Source organism: Lontra canadensis, unplaced genomic scaffold (genome assembly GCF_010015895.1).
Source record: "Lontra canadensis isolate GAN:19392208 unplaced genomic scaffold, GSC_riverotter_1.0 scaffold89, whole genome shotgun sequence".
Lineage (NCBI taxonomy): Eukaryota > Metazoa > Chordata > Mammalia > Carnivora > Mustelidae > Lontra > Lontra canadensis.
In genome coordinates, this window is record NW_022631083.1 from 2,780,040 (window position 1) to 2,806,144 (window position 26,105).

The 26,105-nt window shown below is 45.6% G+C and overlaps 1 protein-coding gene across 5 annotated transcripts in view; it reads right to left on the reverse strand.

Moving 5' to 3' along the window:
* Positions 1-26,105, reverse strand: part of FAM189A1 (family with sequence similarity 189 member A1) — a 489,776-nt gene that overhangs the window by 8,671 nt on the left and 455,000 nt on the right. For 4 of the 5 annotated variants that reach the window (XM_032835966.1, XM_032835968.1, XM_032835965.1 and 1 more), the window contains 3 exons: positions 17,246-17,353; positions 7,709-7,869; positions 6,987-7,122 (listed from right to left, as the gene is read on the reverse strand). In XM_032835966.1, coding sequence (XP_032691857.1) covers positions 6,987-7,122; positions 7,709-7,869; positions 17,246-17,353 — 405 coding nt within the window. The remainder of the gene's footprint in view (positions 1-6,986; positions 7,123-7,708; positions 7,870-17,245; positions 17,354-26,105) is intronic. The other variant, XM_032835967.1, reaches the window with a different exon arrangement.

Genomic DNA, 26,105 nt, shown 5'->3' on the forward strand with positions numbered 1-26,105 from the left:
TTACCGAGAGCCCAACCGGGGCCAGGTGCCAGCCACCCTGAGCCCACTCATCTTCCACTTCTGGGGGCACTGTTGGGAAATGATCAAGGCCACACAGGGTCCTCCAGAGTCACTGTAGGAGGTAGGACAGCCCCTGGCCTCGCTTCTAACCGCTCCCTCCCAACTGCTCTCCTCCCTGCTTCCCCAGCAGGAAGAATAAAGCCCCGGGGGACAGACATCGTGAGACCCGTCATGCTTTGGGCCAGCACAGCTTGCATACAGGGTGGATTTTTAAGAAACAATCCTGACCTCCGTGAGCACCCAGACTCCCCCAGAGTTTGCATCAGCTCCCTCCCCTTTTGCCTTCTGCAGATGGAAGCCAGAGGTTGCTCCCAAGGCTGCCTGCCCTGCCTGAGCTCTAGCTCAGAGCCCAGGTCCACTTAGGCCATGTGCTTGGTTGAACATGGGCCCCATGGTTCCGGGCACACTGTCCAGTCCTGGTGGAGGGGGTGGCCGTGAGGACTGCATCATGTTTGGAAGTTGTCATGCTCCTGCAGATTTCTTCTTGAACAGATCATTCTGCCCAGAAAGGCCTTGGGGAGTACTGGGTGGGGGGTAGTGTTCTGGGAAGACCAGACCTCCTCTGTTGGTGGGGGATGGGTCATCTCTGCTTTCTGGCCCTGACTTCACCTGCCCATCCTCTGCTCGCACACTGGGTTCTCACCCCGGGTGACCACATCTGTTCCATTGCTCCTTTTACAGGACAAGGGCCCCACACAGGCCACATGCCTGAATGTCATGAACACCGCACGCGTGTGCCCGTGTGCGATCTCCAAAAGCAATTTCTGCATCCTTGTGTTATTTCAGTATGGCTCTGGGGACCCGCTTGCAAATAATGAGCTCTGGGGGAGGCCCGGGAAGATGAGGTGGGCCCCTGCGGCTTGGTCCCATTACAGCTCAGGTAATTACATCCCTGCCTCCCTTGTCTCCCGCCACTTCAATCAGACAGCTGCTCGTCTTCATCTAGTCTTTCCACCAGGCTGGAGCTGTGGCAGGTGCTGGCCGGCAGCCCTCCCACCAACACAAAGCGGGGGAGGCATGCCCATGCCGGGGACCCGTGACCGGGTTTGGGGGGCAAGAACAGCACCTGTGGTGAAGACCCAGGGCCGCCTAACCGTTCCCTTTGATCCCGCTTCCGTGTAATACCGCACACGCTATGTTCCTTCCTCAGCGCACCCGTCCCCGCGGGGGAGGGAACCGGGGGAGGGAGAGTCCCATGGCCACCAACGCTCACCTGCTTTTTCACTGAAATTGCTATTATCTGCCTACAAACTGATGTTGGAAATCTCTGTCCAGAATATTCCGCTAAATCACACAAAAAAGAACAACGGCCTCAAGGTTCATTCCCTTCCAATACTCTTCCTGACTCTTCAAACACTTTTTTTTTTTTTTTTTTTTTTTTGCAGGCATGGGTGGCCACTCGGACACTCAAGGCCTGAAGAAGAGCTTCTAGTAATAAAGAAATATAAATAAAACAAGAGAAATAAAAGGCACAGTGGGACAAGGTCAGGAGGAAATTGGATTCATTTCATATTTCGCAGCCGCGGTGCTGGCTTCCCTCTGGCTCCCGGTCAAATCTGGTTTTGAGACGAGACAGCTCCTGGCAGCGTATCTATCACATCCCATAAGCGGGGTGTCAAGGGTTTAATTTGAATTTGGCCCTCCCTGACGGCCAAGGCCACCTTGCCTCCCAAAAGCTGGGGACGGAATAGCTGTGAGGTCTGCACGGCATTTTCTATTAAATATAAAGGCAGCAGAGAAGGCAGGAGAAGGCATAATTTAAGTTGAAATCTGAGTTTAGGAATAAAGGCTTATAATAGCTCTTGTAGGAGAGGGCCACTGAGAGGTGAGGCTGTGCCTATGGCCTCACGTGGGACACTCAGAGGCTGCCTTTGCTTGTACCCAGACGCACTATACTGACCAGTTGTTTTCATCAAAAAGTCCGTTGGGAGGCGCCTTAGTGGCTCAGTCCGTTAAGGGTCTGACTCTTGATTTGGGCTCAGGTCGGGATCTCAGGGTTGTGAAATTGAGCCCCACTCTGGGCTCCACACTGGGCACAGTGCCTGCTTGAGATTCTCTTCCTCTCCCCTACTCCCCTGCTCTCATGCACACATGCATGTGTTCTCTCCCCCCAAAAATAAAAATAAAAATAAAAAAAGTCCATTGGCATTGAACAAATAAGCCAAATCTCCCTTTCTTTTAGGAAGCTCGGTGGCTCAGACCCCCACATGGAAATTCTGCCCTATTTCTGCAGTAAATTTCCTACCCCCGGGGTGGGTCAACCAGCAAATATCAGATTTTCTTTGGAGGCAATTGTCTGCAATCACAGAAAATGTGAATTAAGATCTTAGGTTAGGGTCCCACGGCAATCTTTGAAGCAGCTGTGCTACCCAGATTTTTAAATGTAAAGGTGATTTCATTTGAAATTACAAATTCTAACCTTTAGGACTTGTGGTTGGCCGCACCTTGGCCATGTCCACTGCCTTTCTCACAATTTCTAGTCTCCTACCTCAGGTTTCCCTCCTGCCTGCCAGATGGCCAGGAAATTAAAATTCTTGAAGTACTGCTGGATCATGTCAACTCCAAACGCCGAACTCTTCAAAGGCACTGCTGTAGTCTAACATCCAAGGTCATAAAATCTATACCCAAATTATTTCCGTGAACCTCCTTCATTATCTCAAGCTCCCCAGCCAGGCTCCACACTGTCCCACCACGGTCTCTGCCCAGGCTGTCTCTTGATGAGCTTCCCCGTTGTTCATACACCCAATCCCACTCAAACTGCCAAGGTTGGTTCCTCCCTGGAAGCCCCAGAGAGATTTCTTGGAGTCCTTCTTGTCACTACACCAGACTGCTAGTTCCGTAAGGAAGGGACTCTGCTCTGTTCGCGGTTCTGTATCCCACAGAACATGGCACAGTCTTCTGTGGTCCCTGGAATGTAAGCCTGTCATCCCTATAGAAAGATCAAACTGGCAAATTCTCAGGAACTTTCTTGTTATAGAAAAGAATGCACCACTTTTGATCCCGCCCTACAGTTATGGTCTTGAGCCAAGGGAAAGAGAAGGTCATCACAAATGAAGTCTCCAGTCTGGGAGAGTGAATGGGTCAACGTAAGTGTGCTTGGTCAAGGGGTGTTTTTTCTTCCTGTATTAAAAATCTCCCCCAAATGAGTGGCCTCCTGCCCCTGTACAGACCTCTCACAACACATGTCCTGCTTTTCCATCTTCTGTCTTCCTCTCTCTACCCAGATGAGCCCTGATAGGCAATTTACATGCCATTTGTCCACGAGGGGAAGTAATTAACCTCTCTCTCCCCCTGGGAGAAAGGATGGTGCTGGAAAGGGGGGGTGGTTCCTTGCTGTCTGCAGGTGGGAGGGCTGCCCTGGGGGAAGGGGCAGCTGGCCATGCAGCCTTCCCTCTATGGAGGGGAATCGGTTTTTATTGGCTTCCAGACTCCCAGAGGTGTCTGTGGGATTGAAAATTGCTGCCAGACCATGGGGTCAAAGAGGACAGGCCCAGTGAGAGGAGAATGGAGGTGGCTCTTCAATCACCAGCTCCTCCCCCGCCCAGAGGGGCCGGCCCAGAGAAAGGCCATGCAGACCCGCACTTCTTCCGCAGATCACATTTGCGGAAGGCCGTGTAAGCTGGTGGTTTCTGAGCCGACACAATGTGAGACAGGCCTTATCAGTGCATTTCAGGTGGGCTGGGCTAAGCTATGATGGTTGGTAGGTTACAGGTATTAAGGGTATTTTCAAATTACAAGGGGTATCTCTGTTTGTAACCCTATCATAAGTCAAGGAAGATCTGTATTCCATGTTCCAGAAGAAAAGAGTAAACCAGAGATAAAACACTCATCAGTATCCTTGGGGTGTGCAAGTGTAGGGTGGATCCAATGTCACACGCAAATCCGGAGGCCCCTTTCCACCATCTAGGGTCTTTGATGGGCTGGAGGGGGTGTTCCCCATTCCCATGATAAGGACAACTGTTGGGGGGTTCTCACCATCAGGACTGGGAAGCAAAGGGCTCTGAGAAGTCCGGCTGCTCCCCACAAGGTAGTGGGCCCAAATCACTCATCCTTCCATGGCATTCTGTGTTCTGGAAATGGGAATGACACCTCACAAAAGGGAGGACAGAGAGGCGGGCCAGAGCTGGTCCCCAGAATGGAGCTAAATTTCTGTGATGGCAATTAGCAGCAGGTGGAAGGGTGACAGCAGAGCTCCTTCTTCTGCCCAAGGCAGCTGTGGAGAATCACACACCTCTGGGCTTGTTGGGGTCTCCAGGCCCATGGATGGCCCTGCCTGGTGCCTCTGCTGGTTACAGGGCAGAGCTGACCATCTGAGGCTGGGTCAGCCTCCCTCTCCTTGCCCCTCTGTGGACTTCCCTCCCCAACCTTGGCTCAGCTGCTCCCAGCCCGCAGGCCCTTCCAAAGCCCCTTGGTAAGCCCTCACGCCCCAGGCCAACAATCCTCCTAACTATCTCCTACCTTCTCTCCTCCTGGCCAAGCGTCTCACAAGAGTGAGCTACTCAAGTTCCCAGGGTGTCCCTGGGAAAGCAGCCCTGCAGGAGCAGGAGCTAGAGCTTAGGTAGGAACACAAATTCTCAGCAGGATCCCCTTCCCAGCTACCGACTCAGAAACTCCCGGGGTGGGCTAAGCCCGGGATGCCCCACCGGAGTCCAAAAACTACTGGCTCACAACCCTCCTACAAGTCCTCATGTCCCATCCCCTCCTCTGTCCTTGTAGCTTCTCAAAGTATTGCCATTCTGTAGGGCTTTCCCTGCAGAACCTCCCAGTTCCCCAGAATTGGTGACCATCTCGGTGGCTAACGTGGATCTCTCCAAGGCCCCAAGCTATAGATCCTGTCACCTGGTGGACACCTGCATTGATGTTCTGATGATCTCAGAACCCACTGGGCTGCCTGGGTAGGTCACCCTCTACCCATGTCATCCTCCTTGCAGACTCATCCTGAGTGTCTTTCTGTTTGAGGATATGCGTGCTCCACTGTCCCTCCTTCTGAGCCTTTCCACCTGCCACCCACTTAGCCTGAGCCCTCAGCTCACATAGACTTCCTGGAATTCCCCAAGTAGAGCTGGATGTCCCTGCCCAGTGTCCTCCAGCAGGGCTTGGGGCTCCCCTCAGAATCCTTATAACTTCCTTCACAGGAGACAGTTCCCCTTGATAATACTGATCTGAATTATTTTTATCATAAAGAGGAAAATAAATCACTTCAGAAAGGCAGAATCTTCCACTTAGTTTTTTACAGAATTCAAGAGAAGTTCAATTATTTTAAGTTTAGAAATAAGATTTCACAGTCACACTTTGCATCTCCACTAATGAATCCAACCCCCACCCCAACCCCAGGCAGCTCCTACACACTTGCTTCTACTGTGGACAGGAAAAAGGTCAAGAATCCTTGGTCTCTCCCTGTCTGCCATCTGCAGCTTGATGAGCTGGTCCAGGACATTTCAGGGCAAGAGGTAGTGGAGAAGGAAGACCTAAGGGCTCAGGTGGTGAGCACCATCGTCTGCACCAGGGTGGGCTGGGGCAGCCTGAGGAGTCTCGCCCAGGTGACCCTCAAGGAATATCTTTCTTGCAAAAAATGTGTAACCAACATCCTGCTGGGCACAGAGGTAAGCACTTCTTGCCTTTTCTTCCTGTCCCACAACTGTCTGGCCTGCAGAATGTGGTCCCTTGTGGATGTGATTGTTTCTAGAGGCTTGTGGAAGCTGAGTCTGAAAAGCCATTGTGTAAAACCATTTCTCCACCCACAGAGGTCCCTTAGGGCCAGGAGCTCCTCAGTGGGTGGCTGAGGAAAGGACAAGCACTGCCTCCTGGGCTTCTCACCACATGGCCTTGAGACTTCAAAGGGACAGGGAGGACATCAGGGAGGACATCAGAGGGTCTGGGCTAGATGTGAGACCCGCACTCCATCCTGGTAGGTGACTTGGGATCCTGTCTGAAGATTCTGTGGTGCTGAGAAGCCCATAGGTATGTGGGTCCAGATGGGTTAGGGAGAGCTCAGCGGTGCCCTTCAGATGCTCCTGGTTCTTGTTTGCATACCCTCTTCTGCCCAGGGCTCAGGGCCCAGAACTGGCTGCAGTCCCCGTTCTTGACAGGATTTCTCAGTTCCCCTAAATGTGCCCCTTCTCGGCTTGACTGCTGTGCTCACCCATGGGCCCCCAGTTCTGGGCCTTCCCCAAACCCTGACCTGCATTCAGGTGCTGTGTGAATTTTGAGGGTTAACATCCCTGCTCTGGCTTGCGGCCTTCGATAAAGAGGGGCAACTGATGTTTGCTGAATCAGAACCTACTCCACGTCAGGTGCTGTGCTGGGTCCATTTCACACATTCCATCCCATCCTATGTGCTCGATACTATTATCCCCACTTTACAGGTGAGGAAACCGAGAATCCACCAACGTATCCCCCCAGTCCGTGCCCACTGTGGGTCAGGGACCCCAAGGCAAGGAGAGTGCCTGACTCACCAGGCTCAGAGGAAGCCTGCTACACCTTGCCTGGTGTCTCAGGCAATTTCCTGGCCTATGGCTGCCAGGCCTCATGCAGGACCAGGGATCTGGCACGGCTCTCTCAACTCCCCAGTAAACAATGACAGAGGTATGTCACTGACACAGGCCAGGGTCCCCCGAGTACTCAGTTCATAGCCTGAGCTCTATCCCTGGGGGGTCTCTGCTCATGGCTTTCGAACATGTATCAGCTCCTTCTGCACCGCGTCCCCAGACACACCAGCCAGACTTCAGCTCGGGTGCATCTGAGAGGAGCCCAGAGAGAGAAGCTCAAACACTGGGACTGGCATCCTTGGACCCGGGGTGGAGTCTCTGTAGGTCCTACTCTCTGAGCCTGCTGCCTTCTCTCCACAAGATCACAGAGAGAAATACAAATGCAAGGAGTGTGTCTTAGTACAGTGAACTGGCTTGTCTGGGGTGGGGAGGTCTCACCTGGCTGGTGGCGGTCGGGCCCACCACGGCCTCGTAGGGCGGGGGCAGCTCCGTGGGGTAGAGCAGGCCAGGACTGTTGATGGCAACGTCATACAAAGTGCTGAATGGAGAGGGAGCAAAGTCCAAGTGGAGGCCCCTGAAAAGGCAGAACCATCCCATTGTCACTCCTGGGATGGGGAGGGGATCCTGAACTGCTGACCTTTCTCTTAAAGGCAATCAGAATGTCTTTTGTCAGGGTTTCCTTTGGTCGAATAGTCCTTGTGTTTGTGAAATAAAAGTCTCATTCCCTAGGCAGTTTTACCTTTTTTTTTTTTTTTTTTTTTTTTTTGGGGAGATGTCGACAGGCCCTGTCCACTGAAATTAAAATAATCACAGAGCCGATTAAATCTTTAATTAAATTTTACAGGTCCTCTTAATGACCGTAACTCAGCGGCAGTTTTGTGTTTCATGAGAACGTAATGGAGCCGCTCTTGTGGGGCTAGGTTTGCTTTTGTTGTTGCACGGTGGCAATACCAAGAGAAACGTTCTCTCTCAAAGCCAACATTCTCTTTTTTCACTCTTCACGCTCTGGTCTCTAATCAAACATGCTCTCTCATGTTCACTCTCCTCTGCTCAGCTGCCCCACTGAAAACGAGCGTGGCTGTTGCAAGTTCCACCTCCCCTACTGCTCCTATCTTCCTGGTGTCTGCATAGGTCACCTATAGATCACCAGAAAGACCCACCTGTGGGCTTCGGCTGTGGGCGTGCAGGTGTACTCTGGCGGGTAATAGGGTGGAGGTGGGAGTGGGGGTATGAACTCATCGAAATCCAGGGTCTGGTGGAGCACGGTGCCATGGGGGGTCACGCAGGCCGGGCTGGCAGAATGCACCCTTTGTGGAAGGAACTGGAAAACAGAGAGATTCAGAGTTATTTGGGACATCTTGTGTGGCTTGTGTCTAATTAAGCTAATTATACATAAGCTTTAATGATTCGTTTGGAACTTATGTAATTTAAACTGTCGGACTGTGACGGCGAAACACACACTTAAAGATGATGGCTCCGAGAGGAATGCCTCGCCCCCACAGCTTCTTCGTTAGGCTTTGTTTCTCACAATGCTACACAGAATGCCTCCATTCTAAGGAGAAATGCAGTCTGGGAAGTCTTTAATTCCACCCCCACCCCTAAATCTTTCTCTTTAGATTATACTACTCAAAGCCTGTGGGTTAAAATGGTGCCTGATGTCCATGATTTAAGATAGCACTTCCTGAAGTGCATTCATGAGGAAACACCAGACCCTCAAGATGTTCCTCTACAGCCCCTCCCAAATTCCTACAGTGAAATAAATTTGGGAAATGCTACATAGTGTTGTACTCCCTTTTTGGTGCCTTGTAGTGCATGTTTGTGTGTTAAAGCTCCTGAGAAGGTCTGCACCAATAAATAAATAAATAAATAAATTAAATAAAATCTGTTTAATCCATTAAAGGAATATTTCTCAAATATTTCATTATGCGTCCTTTTGGACACATGGTATCTATGAACACTTCTCAGTCCTAGAAATTCATACACTCTGTAAAACACTGCTCTGAAGGAAAAGAATCATGAGCTCCAAAACATTCTGTGGGGTGACCTTAAAACCAAGACACTGCTTGAGCAAACTGAGTTAAAATTGCTTAAACAAAAAGAATCCTGCCTCTGCCTAGCTTTCCATTTCTGCCATAGGAAGCACTGGCCAATAACTTCCCATCTCTGGTCACGGCTGCCAGAGGTTACCTGTAGCAGGGAGATGTGTGAGCCATTGCTCCAGTTCCAATCAACACTTCACTGTGAGTGCCTGCAGGTACAAGGAGCTCTGTGCTACTCGAATGCTACACTCTGGGCTGTCCACCACATGAAGAGTGAGAAAATCAACCGTATATGGCCAAGCAAGAACAGTTCTGCTAGTAAACAAGCTCTCCAAGCACTGTGTGGGGGCCTGGAGTCTACAAAGGGTTAATGAAGATGACATTTGAACAGGTCTGAAGATTGGGAGGTAGGCTTATAAGAAGGTGCTCTAGGCTCAAGAAGAACAGGTGAGCTAGTGAAAGATGTGTTTAAGAAAAGCAAATTACATAAGACCCTAGAAGTTAATTCTGGAGGCACTAGAGGGGCAAGGGAGGGTGCTAGAGCTGGGAAGCAGTGCTATTAAAGCTGTGTGGTAGGAAGAGCCTTCTGGCAGCCGTGCTTAGGGTAGTCTGGACTTCTTAGGAGGCTGGGATGGTAGGACATTTTTGCATGAGCAAGGGTGAGGTCATGATTCTGAATATGGTCAAATACCATGAAATCAGCATGCTCCAGACTTACAGAGAAAGAATAGTGACCGTGTCCACACATGTAACGCATCAGACTGAAATCATCTCATGTGGCTTATTTTTTTTTTTAAGATTTTATTTATTTATTTATTTGGCAGACAGAGATCACAAGTAGGCAGAGAGGCAGGCAGAGAGAGAGAGAGAGAGGAGGAAGCAGGCTCCCTGCTGAGCAGAGAGCCTGATATGGGGCTCGATCCCAGGATCCTGGGATCACAACCCGAGCTACAGGCAGAGGCTTTAACCCACTGAGCCACCCAGGTGCCCCTCATGTGGCTTTTCTTAACACACAGAGCACATTCCTTGCCTTTCCAGCAGGTCTGAGCTGTGGCTTTGTTTAATTGTCTGAAATAGAGGTGAGTCAGTGACTAGGAGCTGGTCGAATGTGTGTCTGTCACCCTCTGCCTTGGAAAGCTATCAGCCCTGATGTGCATTGCACAAAGCTGAGCAGTTAGGACAAGGCCAAATGTCCTTAAGGTCTAATAGGGACATATTTTGAATGAGTCTCTATCAGAAATTAGAAAAATCAATAACATACTCAAGCATGAAATGCAAAAGGCAAAATGCTCTCTTACTAAAGGTACAATCCCACCAGGAGCAGGAACAACAAGCATTTTCAACGAGAAAGGCAAGACACTTCAGATGATCCTATTAGCCGGTTTAAATGCGTAGAGGCTGCCATACACCAGAGGTGTTTTAAAAGCTAAATGACAGCTTTAACCACTTCTGCTCTAAACGCCAGATCACCTTTCCAGTGGTGTGTTGTCTCCATTTTCAGGGAAGCAACTCAGATCAGCTTATTGCGAACTGAGCTTTCACCTAGGTTCCTTAACCTTCCCAGGAGGAAGTCTGCAAGTAACACTTGACATACACCCTCCTCCCCAACAAGGTGGGGTCTGTCTTCAAGTCCAAGGTTACCTGCTTGGGACTCTGCTCTGAGATGTTAGAGTTAGAAGTCTGCAAACCACGTTTCCCAGACTCCCCTGTCAGTTAGCTTCCCGTTGGGCTCTGCCTACGAGGGGCCCTAGAGGGAGAATGGAAGAAAAGAGCTACTGGTCTGCACTTTCCCCACTCCTAACCTTGTGTTCCATGGAAGCTGCCTCCGTGGCTGCTCATTTCTGTGTCTGTTCTCTCTTCCCAGATCCCCACTTCCCTTTCACCTGGCAACCTCCTAGTCATCCTTCAGGACGGACAGGAATGCCTTTTGCCCAGCCCACACCCCACCATGCTGCGTGCTCTCATGTCTACAGATCAGCGGCCAGGCTCAAAGACTGAGCCTGCATTGGGGTGTGGTGGGTGGAAAACCGGCTCTCAACCACCACTTCTTCCCCAGGTGGTCCTCCTTGTTCTGGGCCATCTGCAAATGTTTTGTTTGTTCCGTGTGTAGCGGAGTGGTGCTGGTACCCGGCTGAGGTGTTCCCACACCTGATGTGAGCATTATTATTGCCCAGCACTCGTCATCCACAAAAGAGGAGTGTGCATTTTTTTTAAAGACTTTTTTTTTTTATTTGACAGAGAGAGAGATTGCAGGTAGGCAGAGAGGTAGGTGGGGGAGGGGGGAAGCAGGCTCCCCGCTGAGCAGAGAGCCTGACACAGAACTCGATCCCAGGACCCTGAGACCATGACCTGAGCTGAAGGCAGAGGCTTAACCCACTGGGCCACCCAGGTGCCCCAGGAGTGTGCATTTTAGACCCTGCTGGAGACAAGCCCCTCCTCATCTGTCTGCTCTGGAGAGGGAGTCCCAACTTAGGGGGTACTATCCTTCCAGGCGCATTGGAACCAGGGAAGAGGGCTGGGGGTACATGAGCCTACAGCAGCTTCCCAAGGCCCACGTAGGAAGACCCTAAAATTTGGTTCTATAAGAACAGTCCATACTCTGGGGTCTCAAAGGGGATGTGAAGAGGTCAGTGGGCCTTGGGTGGCCCTGCCTGACCACTGAGGGCCCATGAGACTATGAGCACATTACTGACCTCTTCAAGTCTCGAACCCCCTCTCTGAACTCACCCGGCCTGACAGGGTCACACTGGAAAACACCATTTCTGTCAAAGACCCAGATGGCAGTGTTGTGTGGCTTAAACAAAGGACCGTATCACTAATACTCGCTCTGCAGTCCCTACACCTCCCTCTCCTGCCATGCGGGAAGGCGGAGGAGTGAGGAAGGAAGGGCAGGACAAGGGGCTGGTATTTCCAGGAAGTCCTGTAAGTTCTGAGCAAATTCTTCTCTTCCAGGCTCCAGGACGGGTCTGCCAGCCTCTTTTCACACCCCTCCCCAGACTCCTGAGCAGAGGCAGCCTCTCTGGTTCACTGGGGGGCAGAGCACACTCTCCCGGCTTCCCCACCACACTCTTGAATGTATCACACACATCTCTGAGATTTCCCATAAGGACTAAGAAATACAGGGCAATAGCTCTCTTCCTCTACCCTTCCTGACACTTGGTAGAAATATGCTAATATTCCTTAATTGACCTCTCGTCGCCAACCGACTAGATGAGCTGGGCTCTGTCTCCACACTCCAAACGCCGGAGTCATGCCCACCAGAAGCAAGTTGCTGCTCTGTAGTCCTGCTACCACCCCAGGGGCTCTCCCTGCCAATCCAGGGCACGGGATGCCTTCCCCAGCAGCCAATGGCTAGGTTAGTTACGACCGTAGTCTATAACGAACTACGAATGCAGGCAGAAAAACTGGCTTGTTCTATGAGAACCAAGCTGAGTGCTTTGGGGAGACTTGACAAAGGAGCACAGCTGAGTATGAAAATGCTGCCAAACCAGGTCCTGGCAAGACAGCCCTAAGAGAGCGGAGAGGAGTCAAAACATCCGGGGGAGCTCTGCTTTCTGCTCACTTTGCAGGTGTCACTCCAATGTAAAGGAATGGAATCTGGAAATTACAGACGGTGCTGTTTTCTATAACTTTATACAGGAAATATAACTTGGTACACTAATACCCAGACCCCCAATCAAAGAGAAGGTCTTGGCCCCAGATCAAAACCCTGGTAGACAAATGCTCATCTGCATATTTAAAGTCACAACGTTTGCAGCATATACACGTTTCACTGTTAGGATTGTCTGTTGCAACTAGCTTTTTAAGATGAATCAGGGAGTGCCTGGGTGGCTCAGTCAGTTAAGCATCCACTCTTGATTTTGGCTCAGGTCAAGATCTCAGGATTGTGAGATCCAGTCCTGCATCAGGCTCCACACTCAGCACAGGTCTGGATAAGATTTTCTCTCCCCCCCCCAAAATAAATAAATAAAATCTAGAAGAAAGAAGGAAAGAGACAGAGAGAGAGAAAGAAAGAAAGAGGAAAGGAAGGGACAGAAGGAGGGAGGGGGATGGAGAAAAGGAAGAAAGAAAGATTGATTAATCAGACATCCTTTGGTCCTAGTCTGATAGATAAGTAGCATCTACCAGATAAATAAAATCTTTAAAAACAAAAAAACAAAAAAAAAGGAAGACATGGAGATGTTTCTGGTAAACCCAGACCTCACTATGGGTCCAAGAAGGGCCAGCCTCCATGAGGCGCTAATGAACTGGGGTGAGCTGGAGAGGTGTAGATGCTGGTAAACTTGAGTGATTCTGGGAGTTCCGGGCTTGGGGGTGTCCCTGACCGCAGCACCCTTTGCTAGCTCCATGGGCAAGCCCACAGTTAGCACACCTGTGAAAGGCTTGGCACTCTGTCTGCACTTTCTGGAGGCCTTCTGCTTGACAGGGCACACGACTTGTGTTGAGAACATAAATGACAATAATAAAAGATAAAGTTCACAAGCAAGTGCCTAATGGAGATGCATGTAACAGCAGATGATGTCCCTTAGGGTAAAGTGGCTGGTAATAAAGTTCATGGGGAGGAAAAGAGCTGAATGGAGAAATGGAGAAAATGAGATTACACTCAAGAAATAAAACTAAAAATGTGAGATCAGAGGTACTTTGGAGGTAAAAGCTTTCTCCGCTAAACTGTATCAATAAACTGAATTTTATCATCAGTTTGCCTTTTATCACTATTTCCAAAACGTATTAGAGTGCTCTAGCTTTATAAATTCTGACGCTAGGCATAAAGCTTTGCATCTCATGTATACATGCATTCATGATGAGTTTCAAAAATGGTTAATTATCCCAACATGCAGACCCTCAGGAGCAAGGAAGGAATTATGGGTTCCCTCCATGCCAGGCTAATGCCCTTGCTGTGAGTCACTCTGAGGTCTGGGGTGCCCCGTGGTCTTTGGTGCATAAATGAATTCTCTTGCTTCCAGTGTCTGTGTTTTGGGAGCAGAGCTGGAACTTAAAAGTACTAGTGAAACAGTGTGTGTGCAGACACCTCCAAGATCTTTAAAACTTTGTATCTCAATCCCTCATGACTGTCCCATCCACACTGAAATAGAGAGCAATTGATCTAGGGACCCTCTTTCACTGAATCTTTCCAAAGCACTCATTTTTTTTTATTTATTTCTTTTCAGTGTAACAGAATTCATTGTTTATGCACCATACCCAGTGCACTCATTTTTTTAATAAGAGAAACAATGATCCTTTTTGACACTTATATTTCATTGGCTTCTATAATAGTACAATATGCACTTAAAAGCCAAATACCACTGGCTTAGACTGTTTTGGGGACAGCTACAACTGACACTTAGAAAGCTTGTGACCCAACTGCTGGGAGCAGAGATGGCATGTGGGTGAACCAGAGAGGCTGCCGGTGGGCAGGTATGCTGTGGGGAGCAGGCAGCACAGCTTACATGTGGGATGGAGAACCGTGGCTATCCGGCCAGTGGGTTCAGCACAGGTGGACGAAGGGAGCTATAACTGTATGCAGGAGGAGCTTACTGTAGTGCCATCTGCACGGGACTATCAAAACCAAAATCAAAACCAAGAAACAACACAAGCATCCACACATAGAGAAATGGCTCATTAACGTCGCATGCACAGTATGGAGCAATATAGACATGAAGACATTTTTGTGTATATTGACCTAGATGGATGTCCTTGATCGTTTCAGGTTACAAAATCAAGTGGCAGAGCGAAATGAATGGTATGATCCCCTTTGGTTAAAAGGAAGGCATAACATGGGGCGCCTGGCTGGTTCAGTTGGTTAAGCATTTGCTTTCAGCTCAGGTCCTGATCTCAGGGTCGTGGGATTGAGCCCTACATTGGGCCCCCCCCTCAGCAGGAAGTCTGCTTCCCTCTCTCTCTCTCTGATAAATAAAATTTTTAAAAACAACAAAAAAAGGAAGACATAGCAGAAGGAAGAAGAGAAGGAAGAATGGAAAGAAGGAAGGAAGGAGGAACAAGGAAAATAGACTATTTGTATATGTTAATATAAACACTAAGAAATCAAGAAAGAAATGGAAGGATTCGCTGCAGTTTCCTCAGGAGAATGAGGAGGAAGAACATAGCTTATTAACTTTGTCTTTATATATCTCTGTATTTTACTTGTTTCAGTGATCATATATTACTTCTTTAATTCAACAGTCTAATGAAATAAAGTAAGGAAATTAAAGTCAATTACACCTGAATAAAGCTGAAAAAAAAGGAGAAGACTTTTCTAAAAAGTTAAAAAGAGCTTCTGAAGCATGCTCATGAATAACTCGATTCCAGGTCCCATCCCTCAGGGCAAACCATGAGTCCCTGTGCCTCCTCACTTCTCCTTCTTCCAGGGTGCAGCCTGTGTAGCCAGCCTTGCCCAGCCTCTGACCAATGTGGTAAAAACCAACCTCCTCCAGGTGGGCCACCAGGGTTTTTCAAAGCCCATGCACATGGATTATCTGATTCCTCTCTCAGCGGCCACTGAGGACAGCAGAGCATGAAAAGTCTTGCACAGAGCAGAGGAAACTGGGATGAAGAGGCAGCGGTGCACCCAAGGTCATGCACGGGTCACACAAATCACCACGGTCATATGACCCCAGTTCCCTTTTGCACCGCCGCCTCACCCCCAGAGACACTGCAGGTCAGCAGCACAGCCAGAGACTTGCAAGGAGAGTAGAGCCTTGTCTGGTCCCACAGCCCATAGTCACAAAGGGAAAAAGACTTGCCAGCAGGAACTTAACTGATTTCTACTTCTATGTCAGGAGTTAGAAGCAAAGTTACCCACAGATACTCAGCAATGGAACAACCATGGGCTCTGAGGGCAGCTGTTGTCATGGTGACCACACCTTACCTCCCCGTGGTGTTTTACAGTCAACAGAGTACAACAAGGACCGTGGCATTCACAGTCATGGCTGCAGGACATTCCCAATAACAAACCAATATTCCCCCTGCATTTAAGAGTCAAGTAGGTCACACTTCTTGAATGCTCACCCGGTATGCCATTCGGTCCATCTCAGAGGTGAGGAAACCGAGGCTCAGGCGGGTTCGGTGACATGTCCGGAGTCACTTTCTTCATACACAGAATAGGTGGGACTCAGATGCAGACACGGCTGACGCCAGGCCCAGGATGGCAGGCCCGTGGGCGAGCCACATGGCGGAATGATAGCATGAGCCTACATCAATGTGATCATAACTGCATATACCATCACGGCTACCACACGTCTCCTTCTGATTTAGTTGGTAATTTTCATTTTAACGCTTCAAACCGGGGAAAGCAAACTTTTATATTTATAGCCCTTTGGATCTGTTAGTTTGGTCAAATTGGTATGATGTTTACAGATCAATGGTAAAATCTGCAGAAGTGAGTAGAACCCCACGGTACTTAACCTTTTCTTTATACAACACGCCGGAGAAAATCACCAACATGAGGCCTCGGTGAGCGAGGCCAAAAGTTCATTGCCGCTGAATAACTGCTTAATTAAATCCCTTTCAGAAAACTGCCACCCCTCTGAAAGGTCAGGCCCGGCTGTGACAGCTGTGTAGATATACACTGGGACAAAGGGACGGACATTGCATGTGATTAGAACCAATGAATTTTTAACGTCTTGGTAATGATGCTTTCTGGCCCTGTAACTTGAGGAACTGATGTATTGCCATGGGGTAGATGAGAAAAAGTAAATCAAACAGTCCACTGCAAGAACAGCTTGCTTTTTCATTCATGAGACACATAAAACATTGAGGAAGAGGCAGGATGGGTCTCGAAGAAGCAAAGAGAGAGAGAGACAGAGGCAGAGATAGAAACACACACACACACACACACACACACACACACACAGGATTCCTACCCTTAGCCTTGGAGAACCATGTCTTCCCATCAGTTTCTCTTTATCATGCTGACTTTAGCGGTAACATACTGAGAACTGTGGGCTGTTTCATTCACGTTGAATAAATGAAGAGCCTTCATTATTAATTAAGCATGTACTTATAGACGTGTATTAATAAGTGTGTGACCCTTGCTCCTGGTCTCATTTCTCTCCCTTGGGAGCGGCAGTTCTTCAGCTGTAAGGCTTTGGCTGGTTGGGGGTGGGGGCGGGGAGCAAATGATAGCCAGCCAGTCACTCTGCCACTAGATTATGAGCTCAGGGTTAATTAGCAAATCTAAAAAGCACAGATGAGCAGGGTTTGTTTTTTGTTTTTTTTTTTTTTTACTTGAAAAGGACTCATTTTCTAAAAGCAACTTCCTTTTATTAAAAGAGAATTCCAGAGCTGGAGGAAGGCACCTTGCTCTGGAGGTTCTGGACCCAGAGGATGTCTAGGGCTATCTAGGACTGTCTCTGAAATTACTCAAGAGCACACACTGGGGGTCATCTAGACAGGTGTGACGGTGGCTGGACTCCGTTAACACACAGTTCCAACAATGCCTAAAATAAATACATTAATGGCACCAAATGTACAGGTCCTCTGTCTTCCAGAGGACAGCATGAGGTGACCACCAAGCTCCATGGACTCTCAGAGCCTATCATCCCTGGGGCTTCTGGTTGGAAGCCAGAAGCGTCCACTCTCCTTTAGTTTCAAAAAGGCTGGAGGAGAAAGGGGTCAGTCTCACTATTTTGAGTGTGCTTGGGAAGGAAGGGGCCCACTCACCATCTGGAGGACATCGGAAGAGACCATCTGCATGCAGCACATGGCCGTGGCCAACGCACACACGATGGTGGAGAGGACATTGAGGGCACACACGCTGAAGAGGAGATCCTGGGAGAGAAAAATGCAGCAGAATGTCAGTCTCCTCTCAACAACCCAGATGGCAGATCCTTAGCATTTCCATCAAGGTCTAGAACGAGTGTGACCAATTGCTCTCCACTTCCCAGAGGTTTTCTTTTGGAGTTTGTTTGTTTTAATAATCAAAACAGGCCTTTAATATAGACACATCTGTTTACCCTTCTACAATGCTGATTGAATTATTCTTAGATACTGAATGATGTATTTCACACTTTTGGTCATTATTAGGCACTCACTGTCTAAGAAAATCTTGAACTCACCAACATTTACGTAGGGGGGCGATCATTATCAATTATACAATGTAACTTAAAATCTTGAAGACTTTAGTAAAATGCCAAGTTTTAAATTTTTTTAAAATTTTTATTTATTTATTTCACACAGAGAGAGAGATCACAAGTAGGCAGAGAAGCAGGCAGAAAGAGAGGAGGAAGCAGGGTCCCTGCCAAGCAGAGAGCCCGATATGGGACTCGATCCCAGGACCCTGAGACCATGACCTGAGCCAAAGGCAGAGGCCCCAACCCACTGAGCCACACAGGTGCCCTGCCAAGTTTTTAAATTAAACTTTTTGCCTTCAGGTAATGGCAGATTCACAAGCAGGTGTAAGAAATAATACAGAGAAGCCCTGCGGACCCTTTGCCCAGTTTCCTCCATGGTAGCATCTTGAAAAAACCATAGTGAAATATCACAACCAGGATTGATGGTGATGCAGTCAAGACACAGAACATTTCCATCACCATGAGGATCCCCGCCCCACGTTGACCTTTCAGAGACACACGTACTTCTCTCCCCTGCTCCAGCTCCATCTCCCATTACCAACCCCCATCAACCATTAGCCTGGCCTCCATTTTATAATTTTGTCCTTTCAAGAATGGTACACAAGTGGAATCATATAGCATGTAACCTTTCAAAATTGGCTTTTTTCACTGATAGTAATTCCATCAGATTCATCCACACTGTTTCATGTGTCAGCAGATCATTCCTTTTTATTGCTGAGCAGTATTTCATGGTGAATGTACCACAGTTTGCTTAATCAGGCACCAGATGAGAAATATCTGTGTGGTTTTCAGTTTGGGGCTATTACAAATAAAGTTGCCATGAATGTTTGTGTACAGGTCTTTCTGGGGAAAATGTCCAAGAGTACAATTGCTGGGTCATAGGGTAACTAAATGCTTGGTTTTATAAGAAACTGCCACATTGTTTTCCAGAGTGACTGAACCATTTTATGTTCCTACCAGAAATGTATGCATGATCCAGTTTTTCTGCTCTCTTGTCCATATTTGGTATCACTATTTTTATTTTAGCCATTCTGATAGGTGTGTAATGATATACCAATATCATTTTTTAATGATACTGGTTTTAATTTGAAGTTTCTTACTGGCTAGTGCTGCTGAATATCTTTTTGTGTGCTCATTTGATCTGTATATCTTCTTCGGTGAAGTGCCTATTTGTATCATTTGCCCATTTTCCAACAGAACCATTTGCTTTTTTATGAATTTTGAGAGTCCTTTATGTGTCTTAGGTCTTGGTCTTTTGTCAGGTATGTTGTTTGCAAATATTTTTCCCCGTCTGTAGCTTTTCATCCTCTTCACATACGTTTTCATAAAACAGAAGTTTCATATACATAAGGTCCAGCTTATCAATTTTTGTTTTTATGGCTCATGCTTTTGGTGTCAAGATTTTCTTCTATATCTTTTTCTAAAGTTTTTATAGTTTTACATTTTACATTTAAGTGTGTGATTCATTCTGAGGTAATTTTTGAATAAAGTGTGGGTTAGGTTGAGGTTTATTTTTGTGTTTCTATTTTTAATCTTGACATGTTCATTGCTAGATGTAGAAATGTGGTTTATATTTGTATATTTATCTGGTATCTTGTGACCTTGGGATTTATGTAGACAATGAGGTCATATGCAAATATTCTATTTCCTCTTTTCCAATTTGTATGCTTTTTAATTTTTCTTGCCTTATAGCACTAGCTAGAATTTCAAGTTTATGAATAAGAAGATGAATGAGATGGTGAGAACAGCTATCTTTGTCTTGTCGGATTTTGTGGAGTTTTAATTCTCCAAGTACAATTCATTGCTCTTTAGGAAATTTATTCTCTAAAAATAAGCATGATTCACAAAAATGATACAGGAATACCTTGTAGATATTTGAGGTTGTGTTCCAGATCATTGCAATAAAACAAATATTGCAGTAAAGTGAATCAAATGCTTTTTTTTTCATTTCCTGGTGTATATAGAAGTTATGTTTACACTATACTGTTGTCTATTAAGTGTGCAATAGCATTATATCTAAAAAATGTACATACCTTAATTTTAAAATACTGTATTGCTAAAAAGTGCTAAACATCATCTGGGGTTTCAGCAAGTTGTAATCATTTTACTGGTAGAGGGTTTTTCCTCCCTGTTGATGCCTGCTGACTAATTAGGGTAACAGTTGCTGAAAGCTGAGGTGGCTGAAGCAATTTCTTAAAATAAGACAACCAGTTTGCTGCATTGATTAATTCTTCCTTTCATGAAATATTTCTCTGTAGCATGTAATGCTGTTTGATAGCATTTTATCCAAAGAACTTCTTTCAAAATTGGAGTCAATCAATACTCTCTAACTCCATCTCTGCTTCATCAGCTAAGTTGATGTACTATTCTAAATCCTTTGTTAACATTTCACCAATCTTCACAGCACCTTCTCCAGGAGTAGATTCCATCTCAAGAAATCCTTTCTTTGTTCATCCATAAAAATCAACTCCTCCTTCACTCAAGTTTTTTTTCATGAGAGGGAAGCCATCCAGTCCCATCTTCAAGCTCCACTTCCAGTTCTAGTTTTGTGGCTGTTTCTACCACATCTGCAATTACTTCTCCTCCATGAAGATCTGAACCCCTCAAAGTCATCCAGGAGGGCTAAATCAGTTTCTTCCAAACAGATGTATGTATTGATATTTTGACCTCTTCTTGTGAATTATGGATGTTCTTAATGGTATCTAGAATGGTGAATTCTTTACAGAAGGTTTTCAGTTGACTTTGCACAGGTCCATTAGAGGAATCATAGTCTATATCTGCTATATAGAAGCTTATGAAATTTCTTTTTTTTTACTGTTCTGAAAGATACTTTATTTTTTATTGTAATTCTAGTATCATTAACATACAGTGATATTAGTTTCAGATGTACAATACAGTGATTAAAAATTCGATACATCACCCAGTGCTTATCATGACAAGTGTCCACCTTAATCCCCATCACCTCTTTCACCCATCCTCCCACCCATCTCCCCTATGGTAACCATCAGTTTGTTCTCTAGAATTAAGAGTCTGTTTCTTGGTTTGTCTCTCTCTTTTTCCTTTGGTCATTTGCTTTGTTTCTTAAATACCACATATGAGTGAAATCATATGGTATGTGCCTTTCTCTGACTGATTCTTTAGCTTAACATTACACTCTTCAGCTCCATCCCTGTCACTCCAAATGGCAAGATTTCATTTTTTAATGGCTGAGTAATATTCCATTGCATATATACACACACACACACACCATATATTCTTTATCTATTCATCTATCAATGGGCACTTGGGCTGCCTCCATAATTTGGCTACTGTAAATAATGTTGCTATAAACATAGGGCTACACTAATGAATTGTGTATCCCTTTGAATTAGTGTTTTTGCATTATTTGGTTAAATACCCAGTAGTGTGATTACTGGGTCATAGGGTAGTTCTATTTTTAACTTTATGAGGAACCTCCATACTGTTTCCCAGAGTGGCTCTACCTGTTTCCATTCCTACCAAAAGTGCAAGAGGGTTCCTTTTTCTCCACATCCTCACCAACATTTATTGTTTCTTGTGTTTCTGATCTTAGCCATTCTGACAGGTGTGGGGTGGTACTTCACTGTGGTTTTGATTTGCAGGAAATGTATTTCTTAAAAAACAAGACTTGAAAGGCAAAATTACTCCTTGGCCTGTAGGCTGCAGAATGGATGTTGTGTTAACAGCCAAGAAAACATTAATTTCATTGTACATCTGTATCAGAGTCAGTCTGTCTTCTGAATCTTTGAAGCCAGGCATCAACTTTTTTTCTCTAGCTATAGAAGTCCCAGATGGCATCTCCCTCCAGTAGGAGACTGTTTTGCCTATATTGAAAGTCTACTGTTGAGCATCACCACATTCATTAATTATCTGAGCTAGATCTTCTGGATGACTGGCTGTAGCTTCTCCATCAGCATCTGCTGCTTCACCTTGTACTTTGATGTTATGGAGATGGCCTCTTTTCTTAAACCTCATGAAGCAACTGCTGCTAGCTTCAAACTTTCCTTCTGCAGCTTCCTCAACTCTCTCAACCTTTGCAGAACTGAAAAGATTTAGGGCCTGCCTCTGGATTAGGCTTTTTGCTTAAAGGAATGTTGTGGCTGGTCTGCTCTATCCAGACCTCTGGATCATTTGCCATATCAGCAATAAGGAAGTTTTGCTTTCTGATCATTCATGTGTTCACTGAAGTAGAACTTTTAATTTCCTTCAGGAACTTCTTCTTTGTATTCACAAACTGGATAACTGGTGCAAGAGGCCTAGTTTCTGGCCTATCTCAACTTTCAACATGAGCTTTTCATCTAAGCTTAATCATCTCTAGTCAAAATGAGCTGGGGAATGGCTGGTCAGTGGAGCAGTCAGAATACATATATATTTATCAACTAAGTTCACCATTTATGTATGGGCATGGTTTGTGATGCCCAGAAACTATCATAATAGTAAATCAGAGATCACTGCTCATAGGTCACCATAACAAATATAATAATAATGAAAGTTTGAAGTATTGTGAGAATTGCCAAAATGTAACAGAGACATGAAATGAGTGAATGCTGCTGGGAAAATGATGCCAATAGACTTGCTCGATGTGGGGTTGCCACGAACCTTCAATTTGTAAAAAACACAGTATCTGAGAAGTGCAATAAAATGAAGCATAATAAAAGAAGTTATGTCTGTAATGATATGTTCTCTAATTCAATCTTAGTCATACAAACTTATTCAGGCAAAAATATACAAAATATTGTACATACTCAAAAAGCTATCAGGAAAAATGAATCTTTCACCTAAAGACAGTGGTATTAAATAGGCTAGTTTTAATAATCTAACCAAGGGGGTGACAAATCCTTAAGAAGAGATGGGAAATATCACTGTATTTCCTCACTGAATGCTTCATAGATGCATTAGGTATGTGTCCAAATGACTTTCTTGTCTTGGAGATCCCCAGGATCTATTTACTCATACATTTCCTCATACAGGAACCCATATATTCTAATCTATACCATCTTTTAAAAAGGTTCCCCAATCTCCTGTAAATTATTGTGATCACAAAGTCTCTGCAAGCCCTTTCCCTGTTCATTTGTTCTCAAAGTTTCCTTGTATAATAGCCAAGAGGAAGATGATTATGATAATATTATAGGGGACAAAGTTAACATAGCGTGTTTAAAGACATCCCCAAGGTTAAATCATTCAATGACAATGTGAAAACACAGAAGAGTCTTGTTTATAAGATTTGTTAGGCAGAACCGAGCAGGGTTCAGTCTATGGCTAATTATTCCCCACTCCTGAAGTAAGAGTGTTCTGGGCACTCTGAACAATATGGGAACATGTGCTACTCTCAGACCTGCATCACACACTGTTTCTAAACCCTTTTCCGTGGTTCTTTTCTAAGACAGTTTCTTCCCATGCATGCGTTAATCAATATCTAGCTGAATACTTCAGGGGGATCCTCTGAAGATCCCAGAGTTCTCTCCCTTCTATTGCTCAGTCCTAGGAACTCTAGTCTCCAGATTTTAGTCTCCCTAGGACTCTTAGCTCTGTGTTCCCAACTCTGGGAGTCTGTAGGGATCCTCCAGAGCTCTCCGTCCCTGTGCTGTGACCTGGAGGCTTTTGAAGCTATAAGTTGGGACTGCCATAGGGCTCACTTCATTTCTTGACCATATCTCAGGATCATTGTCCCTAGTTGCCTGATATGTCTTCATATTCTGTCTATTTTGGTGTCTTTTGGCTGGGAAAGTGGGGAGTTGTTTCAAGTGGGAGTCTAAATCTAGTTCCTATAATTCCATCTTGGCCAAAGGGTCTTGGTAACTTTCTGGTTTCCATTTCCTAAGTGGTTGTAGCGGGCTTAGACAACTGCTTAAGTAATCTGTGCAATATTACTGCGGCCATCTCAAGTGTCCTCCCTGCTCCTGTAGCCACTAAGGATGGAGCAGGACGGGAGCTCAGCTGTGTTAAAGCACATGCGCAGATATGGCTGGAAAGAATCTAAGGAGCTTGGGTTTTATTTTCTAAGTGAGGAGATACCTCTGAAGATGTGTTGATGTTGGGAAAGAGAATGCAGCCTATTGTCACAAATGATTGAGAGAGACACCTTTTGTAGGGCCAAGCACAGAGGCCAGGATTTAACAGGTGCTCAGGAAATATGTGTTGGAATGAGAGACTGGAAGCATGGGGGTGATCATCTCACCACTGCTACAGAGGGTTGAAACCAGAGCACATGGAGGAAGCATGGAGACTGGGAGTCTGAGAATGACTTGAAAGCTGAAACCAGCAGAGCATGGTCATTGGTTAGGCACAGACGGGGATGAGGGAGAAGAAAGGAAATGACTCTGAGGCATAAGTTGTAAGTGGGAGCATGATGCCAGCAGTGTGCCAGGGGCCTGAGGGAAAGGGGCAGTCTTCACAGGTGAATAACCAATGTGGTCTGTGACATGTAAAGCTGGTTGCCAGGGACCTGCCCACAGAAATATTCATGACCAGTTGGAAAGGTGGGTCTAGAGCTCATGATGGAGGTCAGGATGGGAGATGCAGACTAGGTGTCATCCCTACAGAATCAAGATGTTCCTTCCCCTGTGGGTGCCCCTGATATATCTGATGGCCTGGGTTTACTCATTTTCTTCTCCCCCACCAGACTGCAGAGTATTAGGGTGCTCTAGACTTCCTAGAGAAGAGGGCATTCTTGGATAAAATTACAATACTCACCTTAAAGATACATCAGAGAGTAACCTGAGATAGTACATAGAAACTATATATATATAAATATATATGTATGTGTGTGTGTGTGTATGTGTGTGTGTGTGTATATATATACACACACACACGATATCTCTCAGGGGGCAATTCAAAACTAGATCCAATATAGTGACATCTCTTAATGGATCATAACCAAAAATATAATCAATACCCTTAATTTTTTCCTCAATCTAAAAATTTCAACTTTATTGACCATATATTCCACTGTCATTAAAACAAATGCCTTTCCAAAAAGAACATTAATTTTGTATATACTTTCATTTGCAACCAAATAAAACTACTCACAGAAAAAAAATAAACACAACACAGATCACAACGTTTTTTTGAATATGCCTCATGAGGCAAATGCTGCTTTATGTTTCATGGAGTGTATTCATTTGAAATACACACCAAAGACTTTTTTTTCCCCTTCTTCCAGCTGTTAAAATACTTGGCTTTTCTTTCTTTCTTTTTCTTTTTTTTTTTTCCTAGATAATGGTACACCACCTGAAATTATGCTTATGTGTTTCTTTGGAATTCTCTTTCTGGCTTAAATAATGCCTTTACTTCTGCCCTTTGACAGCTTTACCAGAGAATCTTCTGCAAGTACTGAAATCCATGTTCTATAAAATATTTTATAAGGTCATTCAAAATGGCAAGTGTGAAAACAAGGCAGGTCTTCACTGTGGATGCTAAGTTTTGCTGCCAGCCATCAGGGATACTTACACTAATAAAATTTACTGTTGTCCAGAGGATGAACTGTCTTACATTCATTTCAGTTACATTCATTCCAGTTTTTTTTCCCTATGTGTTTTTTTCTTTCTTTGCATAAAGAAAGAAATCCCATAGGAGACCATTATCAGTCAAAGTGTAATGATGGAAGGTGAGGAAACGCTCCTAGCACAAAAACTAAGTGATGAGACCATAGCCAACAGTAATTTTGTGTGTTGTAATTAAGAGATGGCAGTAGGGCTTTATCAGAATTATCCTATTGAAACTTATCAGTTACTCAATGCAAGGATGTCTGTCTTAGTGGGTCTTTCATGGCAGGAATGGGACTCCAGTGTAGAAAAACAGGATGTTAGAAAAGGCGGGTGAAAGCAGTGGGGAGTATAACAAAAGAAACTATGCTTGTGGACATCCTGCTCTATGTTCCAGGTGGGTAGGTCCAAGATCGGTGACTTCCAGAGCTTAGAACCTCCTGAATTAAAACACAAGGTACACTCACAATTGGATTGTTCTGCTTTGAACATGAAGCAATTATATGAAGATTTCAAAATTCTGGACAGGTCGTTCTCATGTCACCAGCTTGAACTGAAGCATCCTCTGTAGGTCTTTTCCATGTCCCTCCCCTCCCAAATCCAGTGCCTGTCCAACTCAGGCCTTCATTAACACACATGTTCCTGGGTAACTTACCCCAGCTTCCCAACCACTCATTCTCTGATCCACCCTACCTAGTGGAGTATTTAAAGGCTCCTCTAATTACAATTATTTCCTATGCTTCTTTGCCTCTTGGATCCAGATGTGACTCCACTTTCAAGGTTCACGTTGAATCTCATTTCCTTCAGTGTCTTCTCCAATAGCTGATATCCCAAGGAATATTTCCTCCTTTGAACCCACAGGGTGACCTGCACCATATATTCTTTATTGCACTGTGATGTTAGACCCTGGTCATGGACTGTTACCGGGCATTTAATGCAGATCTATAT